Source organism: Podarcis gaigeae (genome assembly GCF_964106915.1).
Source record: "Podarcis gaigeae genome assembly, chromosome: W".
Lineage (NCBI taxonomy): Eukaryota > Metazoa > Chordata > Lepidosauria > Squamata > Lacertidae > Podarcis > Podarcis gaigeae.
The window spans coordinates 10,189,684-10,202,024 of record NC_139695.1 but is presented as its reverse complement, the minus strand read 5'-3'; the positions used below and the strand labels follow the sequence as shown (position 1 = coordinate 10,202,024).

General features: G+C 43.1%; 1 protein-coding gene and 1 long non-coding RNA gene across 2 annotated transcripts in view; one reads left to right on the top strand and one right to left on the bottom strand.

The window, feature by feature from the left end:
• Window positions 1-12,341, top strand: part of LOC310835995 — a 280,516-nt gene that overhangs the window by 43,018 nt on the left and 225,157 nt on the right. The window lies entirely within an intron of this gene.
• The window catches only part of LOC310835983 (four and a half LIM domains protein 1-like), a 60,738-nt gene continuing 60,070 nt past the window's right edge, over window positions 11,674-12,341 (bottom strand). Inside the window, exon 6 of the mRNA XM_083720954.1 lies at window positions 11,674-12,260. Within this exon, the coding sequence (XP_083577080.1) occupies window positions 12,106-12,260 (155 nt within the window). The 3' untranslated portion in view covers window positions 11,674-12,105. The remainder of the gene's footprint in view (window positions 12,261-12,341) is intronic.

Below are 12,341 nucleotides of genomic sequence, written 5' to 3'. Positions count from 1 at the left end.
CTATATGGAACTGGCTGAGATAACTGGCAGAATCCGAGACCTGGGAGAAGAACTGGTGGAGGAGAACTGGAAGAAATTTAAGGACTATTTACAAAAACATTGCAAATTGTATGAATGTTAAGAAAGATGTAAGATTTATATTAACATGGCTCCAATAAATTAGTAATAAGGAATATAAATTTGACTGTAAATGAAAGAAAGGATAAATTTTGGATTAACATTTTATAATTAAGCTCTAATAAGAGAGTGGCTAAATTTTAAATTTTGAGACCTTAATATTGGAAAACTTTATTATATAAATTAAAATAAGTTAATAATTTGCTGTTAAAATTTTTGAGTTTAGAAAGCAGGAACAAGAGGTGTGAGGAAGTCCAAGGAAGTGTATGAAATATGGATACTGGAAAATGTTATGTTATTATGTGTTCTTTATTGTTAAACAGAAACCTAATAAAAATTATTTTTTTAAAAAAGAAATCTATTTACATCTTTTATTTCTGTCTCTTACATCAGTACAGAGAAACATGTCTGCACTCAACAGCAGTAAGAATAAACTCCACCCATGTACTTCCAGTACGGGTCATATGACACACACACTGAGCTAACATCCAGTGCTCAGTACAGAATGGACTGCCCCTTTGTTCCCATGGCAACAGTCACAGACTTCCTGTTTGGCTTTCCAGCCACAAGCAGCTGACTGAGCTGCTAGAGCCTTTGCTTGCTGCTGCATTGCTGCTTTAGAATAACACAATGCCCATCATTCCTGACCACTGGTCCTGTGAGCTAGGGATGATGGGAGTTGTACTCCCAAGTTTGGCCACCACTGCAGTCAGAGTCTAACCACTACTCCCTGCTGGCATTTGAGGATCTCCAAGTGGGGAAAGGAAAGGGCCAGATTTGTTGTTGTTGTTGTTTAGTCATTTAGTCGTGTCCGACTCTTTGTGACACCATGGACCAGAGAACGCCAGGCACTTCTGTCTTCCACTGCCTCCCGCAGTTTGGTCAAACTCAAGTTGGTAGCCTCGAGAACACCATCCAACCATCTCGTCCTCTGTCGTCCCCTTCTTCTTGTGCCCTCCATCTTTCCCAACATCAGGGTCTTTTCCAGGGAGTCTTCTCTTCTCATGAGGTGGCCAAAGTATTGGAGCCTCAACTTCAGGATCTGTCCTTCCAGTGAGCACTCAGGGCTGATTTCCTTCAGAATGCATAGGTTTGTTCTTCTTGCAATCCATGGGACTCTCAAGAGTCTCCTTCAGCACCATAATTCAAAAGCATCAATTCTTCGGCAATCAGCCTTCTTTATGGTCCAGCTCTCACTTCCATACATCACTACTGGGAAAACCATAGCTTTAACTATACGAACCTTTGTTGGCAAGGTGATGTCTCTACTTCTCAAGATGCTGTCTAGGCCTGTCATTGCCCTTCTCCCAAGAAGCAGGCGTCTTTTAATTTCGTGGCTGCTGTCACCATCTGCAGTGATCATTGAGCCCAAGAAAGTAAAATCTCTCACTACCTCCATTTCTTCCCCTTCTATTTGCCAGGAGGTGATGGGACCAGTGGCCATGATCTTCGTTTTTTTGATGTTGAGCTTCAGACCATATTTTGCGCTCTCCTCTTTCACCCTCATTAAAAGGTTCTTTAATTCTTCCTCACTTTCTGCCATCAAGGTTGTGTCATCTGCATATCTAAGGTTGTTGATATTTCTTCCGGCAATCTTAATTCCGGCTAGGGATTCATCCAGCCCAGCCTTTCGCATGATGAATTCTGCATATAAGTTAAATAAGCAGGGAGACAAAATACAACCTTGTCGTACTCCTTTCCCAATTTTGAACCTATCAGTTGTTCCATGTCCAGTTCTAACTGTAGCTTCTTGTCCCACATAGAGATTTCTCAGGAGACAGATGAGGTGATCAGGCACTCCCATTTCTTTAAGAACTTGCCATAGTTTGCTGTGGTTGACACAGTCAAAGGCTTTTGCATAGTCAATGAAGCAGAAGTAGATGTCTTTCTGGAACTCTCTAGCTTTCTCCATAATCCAGCGCATGTTTGCAATTTGGTCTCTGGTTCCTCTGCCTCTTCTAAATCCAGCTTGCACTTCTGGGAGTTCTCAGTCCACATACTGCTTGAGCCTTCCTTATAGAATTTTAAGCATAACCTTGCTAGCGTGTGAAATGAGTGCAATTGTGCGGTAATTGGAGTATTCTTTGGCACTGCCCTTCTTTGGGATTGGGATGTAAACTGATCTTCAATCCTCTGGCCACTGCTGAGTTTTCCAAACTTGCTGGCATATTAAGTGTAGCACCTTAACAGCATCATCTTTTAAAATTTTAAATAGTTCAGCTGGAATACCATCAGTTCCACTGCCCTTGTTATTTGCAGTGTTTTCTAAGGCCCATTTGACTTCACTCTCCAGGATGTCTGGCTCAAGGTCAGCAACCACACTACCTGGGGTATACGAGCCATCCATATCTTTCTGGTATAATTCCTCTGTGTATTTGAAATATACTCAGAGTCAAGAGTAGATTTCATGCTCTTTATTCAGCTCATAGTGGTGAGGAGGAAGAATGAAAGTCCCCTCAAAGTATCTGCTTTATATACATTATTTACACAATGGGCTGCATGTGATCGGCTAATTCTGGAATTCTCCTGTAGGCCAATCAGGTTGTGGATTCACTTCTATCTGGAGCATGATTGGGTGGTTCCTGCCGACCAATCATACTGCTGCATTGTTCTAGGACCAATCAGACTGTTGCAGTTTGGATCCTATTCAACTCAGTACATAACAGTATTCTTGCCGCCTCTTCTTGATGTCTTCTGCTTCTGTTAGTTCCTTACCACTTTTGTCCTTTATTATGGTAATCTTTGTACGAAATGTTCCTTTCATTTTTCCAATTTTCTTGAACAGATCTTTGGTTCTTCCCATTCTGTTGTTTTCCTCTATTTCTTTGCATTGCTCGTTTAAGAAGGCCTTCTTGTCTCTCCTTGCTATTTTTTGGAAATCTGCATTCAATTTCCTGTATCTTTCTCTATCTCCCTCACATTTTGCTTGCCTTCTCTCCCCCGCTATTTGTAAGGCCTCATTGGACAGCCACTTTGCTTTCTTGCATTTCCTTTTCAGTGGGATGGTTTTCGTCGCTGCCTCCTGTATAATGTTACGAGCCTCCATCCATAGTTCTTCAGGCAATCTGTCCAGCAAATCTAAATCCTTAAACCTGTTCCTCACTTCCACTGTGTATTCATAAGGGATTTGATTTAGATTGTATCTTACCGGCCCAGTGGTTTTTCCTACTTTCTTCAGTTTAAGCTTGAATTTTGCTATAAGAAGCTGATGATCTGAGCCACAGTCAGCTCCAGGTCTTGTTTTTGCTGACTGTATAGAGCTTCTCCATCTTTGGCTGCAGAGAATATAATCAATCTGATTTCGATGCTGCCCATCTGGTGATGTCCATGTGTAGAGTCATTTGTAGAGTCATGTGTAGAGTCCATGTGTAAAGGGCCAGATAGGCGGGGTCAAAATAATAAAATATTATTATTATTATTTAATTAATTGAGTCTTGTCGTTATCTAAGTGGCGTGACTGTTCTTTGACAGAGAATCGAAGAAATAATGAGGAGGACCCGGAAGGCAGAGCAGAACGATGCCAAGGTAAATGTCTTCTGACGTCAGCTAAGGCATTGGTTGCCTCTGATTTCTGTTGTTAGTGTTCAAGGGGAACGTTGTTGGCGCTTGTCTTTAAAAAATTGGTTTTCCCTGAGCTTCCACAGCCGCACCCTGATTTGAAGTTGATATGCTGTGGCAGATTTTATTTTATTTTATTAGAATTTTTACTGGTTTTTACACGTATTTTCATACATAACATCACAGTACGCAAAAATAAATGAAATATTTGGCTCCATTTTTGGACAAATACTTGCCTTGTATTGCATCTTAAGCTGTTAGTCAATTGCACCATTTCTGCATATTCCTGTAACTTACTTTGTCAATCCAATATAGTTAGAACTTTCCAGTTCATTGCTGCCAGTGTTCGAGCTGCAGCCATGGCATATAGGAAAATTTCTCTTAGGTTTTTTTGAAATATCTCTTAGGTCTTTGGGATAAATAGAAGAGATATTTACGAAATCATAATAGTGATATAATGTCTATGGCAGCATTTGATGGACCTTGTCTAATGAAACCCATGAGAAATAAGAAAACGGTACAAACTGTTGTAAGAATGCATTAGAAAAATATATAAAGAACAAGCTAATAGTGACAGGTACATTCATTATCAGAATGAGAGTACACACCGGGAAATGATAGAAAACCCAGTTACACTCTTTTAATTTATGTTAATAAATAGATGAGAAAATGAAAGAGATATTAAAAATATAAATTAAGTTTAATGTCTGTAAAGATATAGAATACAGTGGTACCTCGGGATGTGAACGGGATCCGTTCCGGAGCCCCATTCGCATCCTGAACGGAACGTAAGACGCAACAGCGCGTCTGCATGTGCAGCTTTTCGCCGCTTCCGCGCATGCGTGTGATGTCATTTTGAGCGTCTGAGCATGCGTGAGCAGCGAAACCCGTAAGTAATGTGCTCCGTTACTTCTGGGTTGCCGCGGAGCGCAACCCGAAAGCGCTCAACCTGAAGCGTATTTATTCCGAGGTATGCCTGTATTACTTGTAGATGGTTTTGGTTTATGCGGTTTATATTTTTGTTTATTCAAGAAGATGTACACCATATTTGTTATATAAGATTGTCAATAAGGCATCAATAAAATTTAAAAAGAAAAAGGAAAGAAAAGAAACGTTTGGCTCCATAAGCCTGTGACTTTCGCCCTCCCCGATTGATGGCTTTCAAAAATATTCTCTTCATATTGCAATCTCCTACCTTTCTTCTTACTATTAAATCGTCGTCTTATATATAAACTAAAATAATGTGGATAAGTAATGAATGGTAATTTTAACTGGACAAAACTTCCTGCGACCTGACTAGCGATGTAAGTTTTTTACAATTGCCTTTCAGATATAACATAAATTGTCCCACTCTTTCAGAAAAGTCCAATCCCGCTGGTTCCGGATTTTCCCGGTCAGTTTGGCCAATTTGGCATAGTCCAATAATTTCATCTGCTGCTCTTGTCGGCAGCTTTTAAGGCAGAATACTCTTCCTAGAGGCAAATACGGGTTGCCTAAGCGGTGAATAAAAATGATTGCATATTAGGGAAATGTATTCTGGCAACCGCCCTCTTGCAGTCTTTTGAGACTACAACTGACAGCTATTATTATTATTATTATTATTATTATTATTATTATTATTATTATTTCTACCCCAGCCACTCTGGGCGGCTTCAAACAAAAGATTAAAATACAACAATTAATCAAATATTAAAAGCCACTCTGGCCGGCTATAATTATAATTATAATAATTATAATAATTATAACTTATTATTTCTACCCTGCCCATCTGGCTGCACTCTGGGCAGCTTCCAACAAAGATTAAAAATGCATTAAAACATCAAACATTCAAAACTTCCCTAAACAGGGCTGCCTTCAGATGTCTTTTAAAAATAGGATAGTTGCTTATTTCCTTGACATCTGATGAGAGGGTGTTCCACAGAGCGGGGGCCATCACGAAGAAGGCCCCCTGCCTGGTTCCCTGTAACCTCGCTTCTTGCAGGGAGGGAACCGCCAGAAGGCCCTCAGGAGAGGGAGCCCGGCGTCCGGGGTGGAGACACTCCTTCAGGTCTACTGGGCAGTTGAAGGCTTTCAAGGTCTGCACAGAAACTTTGAATTGTGCCTCGAAACATATTAGGGGCCAACGTAGGTCCTTCTGAAACCAGTGTTATGTGGTCTCAGTAAGACCTGAATTGAAATCTTTTATTTTACAGAAAAGTTCAACCTTGCTGGAATCCTCTTAATATTGACAACCAGAGGAACGTTTCCTCTGCTGGGCTGTTGAAGGCATTCAAGGTCCACACCAACAGTTTGAATTGTGCCTGGAAACGTCCCGGGAGCTAATGTAGGTCTTTCAGTACCGGTGTTATATGGTCTCAGGAAGACTTTATTTTACAGAAAGCTTCACCCTCGCTGGCATCCTCTTAATGCACTTTGAATTTTGCCCGAAAACGTACTGGGAGCCAACATAGGTCTTTCAGGACCGGTGTTATATGATCTTGGAAAGACTTGATTTAAATCCTTTACAGAACGGTTCAGCCTTGCTGGCATCCTCTTAATAGTGACAACCAGAGGAAAGTTTCTTCTACTGGGCCATTTAGGGGTTTCAAGGTCTGCAATGCCACTTTGAATTGTGCCCGGAAACGTCCCGGGAGCCAATGCAGGTCTTTCAGGACCGGTGTTATATGGTCTCTGTCAGACTTTCTTTACAGAAAGGTTCAACCTTGCTGGCATCCTTTTCATATTGACAACCAGAGGAAGGTTTCCTATGGCTTTTGATGTCCTTCAGATGCCAACTGGGCACAGGGCTGTCTTACAACCAGCAACTCATCTTGCAACTGACTTTCTGCTACCTCTAACACAGACCAACGACAAGTCCAAAGTGGAGGGCGAAGGTGTCAAAGAAGACGAGATGGGCCTCGAAAAGCAAGATCAGCCCGGTAAGGGGCAGCCCTGCGACTGTTTATCACAGTTTAAATCCCTAGTCAGGAAAACTTGAATTAAAAATCTCTTTCTTTACATAAAGGTTCAGCCTTGCTAGCATCATCTTCATCTTGACAAGCAGAGGATGGTTTCTTTTTTGGAATGATAAATTTCCAGAGTAGTTTTTACTGTTATATCAAAAGTGATTTGGTTCTACTCCTAGAAAGACATAGACAGATGATGGTGAAATGATGGTGAGGAAGGAGAAAAAGAATCATTTCCTTCATCACAATTTAAACCATTTATTTAACTAAAGCAATAATATGATAATAACAATAATACTACTACTACAGTGGTACCTCTAATTACAAACTTAATTCGTTCTGGAGGTCCGTTCTTAACCTGAAACTGTTCTCAACTAGAGGCGTGCTTTCACTAATGGGGCCTCTTCCTGCTGCTGTGCCGCCGGCACACGATTTCCATTCTCATCCTAGGGCAAAGTTCTCAACTCGAGGTAACTCTTCCAGGTTAGCGGAGTTTGTAACCTGAAGCGTTTGTAACCTGAAGCGTCTTTAACTTGAGGTACCACTGTAATAATTTATTATTTCTATAAAGAGCGGCTTCAGGGCAGATGTTCATACTGGCATGATGCCCCATTTCTTGGGATACCAGTTGAGAACTAGAGATCCAGCCCCCTTTCTGTCTCGTCTTCCGCTCTCTCCCAAACCTTTTTGCCATTCCCAAATATTTCAGAGCAGTGCCTTAGGTCAAAACGAAACCAAATGTATTTTTGTATGATCACTCTTTTCGTTTGGGCAGAGACAATCCTTTGGACAAGCATGATGATGCCGCCCCCCCCCCCCCCCGTGCAAACCAATGCCTGTTGAATGCTGTATGTAAACACATATTCACTGTTAAATAAATTTTCCAGTTGAAAGCAGCCTGCGGTTGGTTTTTAACAGATGATCCAAAACTGTTGCTGTCGGCAGGGAGGAATGCAGAGATTTTGAAACTGACTTTGTATTGACCTGTTCTTGGTCTAATAATAATAATAATAATAATAATAGATTCAGGTAGGTAGTTGCGTTGGTCTGATGCAGTCGAAATAAATAAAAAAATTGTCCAGCAGCACCTTAGAGACCAAAGAAGATTGTTCTGGGTATAAGCTTTCATGTGCATGCACACTTCTTCAGATACGCTGAAACAGAAGTTCCCAGAACCTTATATAGAGAGAGAGGGTGGGGTGGAGTTTTTCTTCACAATTACCGTTAAGAGTTTGGGTGTAATCTTCGACATCTATGGAGGCGCAGGTTGCAGCTATAAAGAAGGTGGCATTTTTTCATCTCTGCCAAGCTAAGCAGTTGGCTCCTTACCTCTCTCGCCCTGACCTAGCCACTGTGATCCACGCGACGGTCACCTCCAGGCTTAATTATTGTAACTCGCTCTACGTGGGGCTGCCCTTGAGACTGACCCAGAAACTCCAGCGGGTGCAGAATGCCGCGGCGAGACTCCTTATGGGGTCCTCGCTGTGGGATCACATTCACCCGGTGCTATACCAGCTGCACTGACTCCCGGTGGAGTACAGGATCAGGTTTAAGGTGCTGGTTTTAACCTCTAAAGCCCTATATGGCCTAGGACCCTCGTACCTACGGGACCGCCTCTCCTGGTATGTCCCACGGAGGACCTTACGGTCTTCAAACAAAAACATCTTGGAGGTCCCGGACCACAGGGAGGTTAGGCTGGCCTCGACCAGAGCCAGGGCTTTTTTTTGGGAAAGGCAAAGTTGTTCAGCTTTAGGAAGCAAATGAATGGATGAAACGGAAGGTATGAATGAATGAAATGGAAGATATGAATGAATGAAACCAAATTAGCATAGCAATATACACAGAACATAATAGGAAGCAGTGGTTGTTGAGCTATTTCTAGTCTTTTATTCTTTTTTTTATTTTGGGCGGGAGGAGATCCCTGAGGGGCCAGAGATTGACCAGGAACGCCCCGCAATCTACCAGTAGATCGTGATCTACCTGTTGGACGTTCCTGTTCTACATGATTCTCTTCCATAGACATGGTACAGCCTAGTTTGCGGGACAGGAATGTTTGGAAATCAGGCACAAAATCAAAATCAATCGGGCATTTCTCTGAAAAGTGGCCTTTGTCCCAAATTTCTTGGCGGCTTCCGGCGTTGTGAACCTCTGCCTTTTCCCCTTGAAGAAGAAGGAGATGCCCTCTTGGAATTCCCACCTATGTACTATCGAATTTCCTTTTAGGGCTTCTACAACAGGTTTATATTTCTCTCTTCAGTCGCCTGGTTGGGATTATCTTATGGATAACGATCTCATTTTCTTTTTCTTTTAATATAATATTGATTACATTTTTTCTTTTTCCCTTTATAACGGGGGAGGGGCAACTCCCAAGAGACTGTGATCTGAACTGGCAGTGATCTACCCCCTTTCAGGTCAAAGTTGCTGAGCTTTGAGGAGGAAAGCACCATTTTTAAGGGGGTGCAGGGCTTAAATGTTGAGCTTTTTTAGGGGGGCCAAAGTTGTTGAGCTTCTCTGGGGGGAGCCAGTGACCTACCAGTGATCTATCGTAGACGTCCAGTCACAATCTACCTGTTGGACATGCCTGCTTTGTAACAACCAAATAAAATTTCTTCATCACATAGATCTTTGCTCAAATTGGGCTTTGACTTCCTCCCGTCCCCCTCCCTGACTTCCAGATGTAATCACTTTTATCTGAGCATTTCTGAATCACCCTGTTTACCTTGTCTCCATACTTATGATCTCATTTTCACCCATTCTGAGTTTTTTCTTGTTACTAGTTAGTCATACTTTGTTTCTGGTGTCCATCAATGGTTTGATGTTCCCACGCGGGGCTTCTAGGAACGGTGAAAAATAAGGGACTCCTGTCTGTATGGGACCTGCGAAGGTTCCTGCGGTCAGAGTGAAAAAACGGAATACAAACCCAGGCAAGTTGAAGCAAAGCAACGAAGACGCTGGACCTTTATTAAAGATTTCTGCGGCAGCAGGGTCAAAGCCAGTCTCGCCAAGGAGGAAAGGAGAAGACTCCAAGTGGGAGATGTTTCTTACTTTTTATACAGTATCGAACCAAGCACATGTGGATTTCCGTAATCCCCTCTCCCCTTAATTCCCCGTGAGACACTTCATCGGAAGTGATCTTGGTAAGAATGGGTGGAGGAAATGGCATGTCACAAATGTTTGCGTTTTATTCCTTTGTGCTCATCGAGGGTTTCGTTGTGTTAATCTGCGAATGCCAGGTTTTCTGGAGACGTGTCTGGGCCGGACTGTGTGATGCTGATCAGATCTGCATATTGACATGCTATCACCTAGGGCAGGGACGTCCAACTCCCAATAGACTGTGATCTACTCCCAGTGTAAAAAAAAACACCTGGCAGTGATCCACCAGTTGTCGTTGGATGGATCAAAGTTGTGGAGCTTTTTGGGGAAAGCCAAGGTGGTTGAGCTTTTTTTTTTAGGGCAGCGAATGAATGAATGAAACTGAATATATGAATAAATGGAACGGAATATATGAATAAATGGAACAGAATGAGCATTGCGAGATACACAGAACATAATCAAAAGTTGATTATATAAAACACAGTGGAAGGTCCTGGATCCCCAGTCCAATAACAGAACTTAATCTGTTGGCCCACTTTTTGGCTAGGAAGCAAAAGTGGCTGAGCTTTTTTTGGGAGAGGCAAAGTTGTTCAGCTTTCTTTAGGAAACCAAAGTTGTTGAGCTTTTCTTTGGAAAGCCAAAGTTCTAGAGCTTTTTTAGGAAGCCAACGCTTTTGGGGGGAAGCCAAAGCTAATGAGCTTTTTTGGGGGGAAATAGATCACTGAGGGGCCAGCGATCTACCAGGAACACCCCAATATCTACCAGTAGATCGCAATATACCTGTTGAATGTGCCTGACCTAGGGCATGGGTAGGCAAACTAAGGCCCGGGGGCCAGATCCGGCCCAATCACCTTCTCAATCCAGCCCCCGGACAGTCCGGGAATCAGCGTGTAGAATACGCCCTTTGATTTAAAATGCATCTCTGGGTTATTTGTGGGGCATAGGAATTCGTTCATTATTATTTTTTCCCCAAAATATAGTCCGGCACCCCACAAGGTCCGAGGGACAGTGGACCAGCCCCCTGCTGAAAAAGTTTGGCGACCCCTGCTTTTGATTGTCAAACAAATATGAAGGGATCATTGCTTGTGGAAAGCGATGTTGCAAAGGGCTCAGGCCGGCTGTTTCCTGGCTTTTGTGGGATTTTTGACACAAGCATTTTGCCCCACCCCACCCCAAGATTCAGCGTTATACAGGCAGAGGGCCTTCTCGGTGGTGGCTCCCTCTCCCATCAGATCTCAAGGAAATCAGCAACTATCCTGCTTTTAAAAGACATCTGAAGGCAGCCCTGTTTAGCCTTTTAAATGCGGGTGTTCCTGGTCAACGATCCTTTAAAACGGCCCCAAACTCTTTCCCGATCTTTTGCTCCCCAAGAAAGAAGAGCAAAAATTTTCCCTTTCAAAAGCAGCCGTGTGATTTCAGCCCACATCTTACCGCTCACTCAGAAGTTAGTAACTTACCGTACTTTTCTGTGTATAAGACTAGCATTGTTTTTTTACCAAAAAATAATGTTAAAAGGGGGGGGTAGTTTTATACCCGGGGGCAATCTCCCCCCCATTTTCTTAATTTTGAGTCCCCCAAGATAAAGGTAAAGGACCCCGACAGTTAAGTCCAGTCCAAAATGGGGGTGTCTTACACATGGGGACATGTTATACACGGAAAAAGCCTGTAATTAGCTGTATGTGCTCAGTTATCAGCAAGTACTGTACTTTTCCGTGTAGAAGACGAGGTTTTATATAAGACTCAAGGCTTCAAAGACCCCTCGGTGACCACGGCTGGTGGGCGATTTGCGGCAACGCCCCCTAAAAAAAGCTCAACAACAAAATTTTTAGTCCCCGCAAAATAGGGGAATGGAAGTGTGGTCTATTTGGATGTGCAAAGCTTCAGCCTAAATGTCAGCTGACATCCGGGAAGCATGGCAAAAAAGCAAGAGGATGCCAGCGAGGTTGAATCTTTCTGTTAAAAAAAATGATTTAAATCAAGTCTTCCTGACTAGTGATTGAAATCCAGTCTTCCTGAATCGTGATTGAAATCAAATCCACACGGGTTATCAGTAAGTACATTTGGATGTGTGAAGCTTGAGCGTAAACTTTGGCTGGCATCCACAGAGCATGGCGAGAAAGCAAGAGGATGTCAGCGAGGTCGAACCTTTCTGTAAATAAAAAAGTGATTTTAAGCAAGGTTAGCAGCAGGTAGGATGCTAAGGCAGAGCTTTTATTGAACATCACGTATCGGATGGGGAGGGGAGGGGGGAGATGCCTGGCACCTCTTAAGGATAGGGATGGGGAAGCTTAAAATGCGGGCAGGCGAGTGGGCAGGTTGTCTCCAAGCACACAGATCGAACCCCTCTGTGGAAGAGGTGAGGCCACGCCCCCTTTGCCCCTGGCCCCTCCCCTTACAGCTTCTTGGCGCAGGTGGGGCAGTAGACTTGCTCGCTGTGGAAGACGAAGGGCTTGTTGGCCAGCGGGATGGAGCACTTCTTGCAGTTGAAGCAGTAGTCATGCCAGGAGTGGCCTTCATGGCTGACCACGTTGGTGCCTTTCCCGAAACCTGCTGGTTCAGAGGAGGAGCAGGTAGGGAAGGGTTAAAAAGGAAGGAGAAGGAAGCACACAGGTCACTTCATTCAGGAAT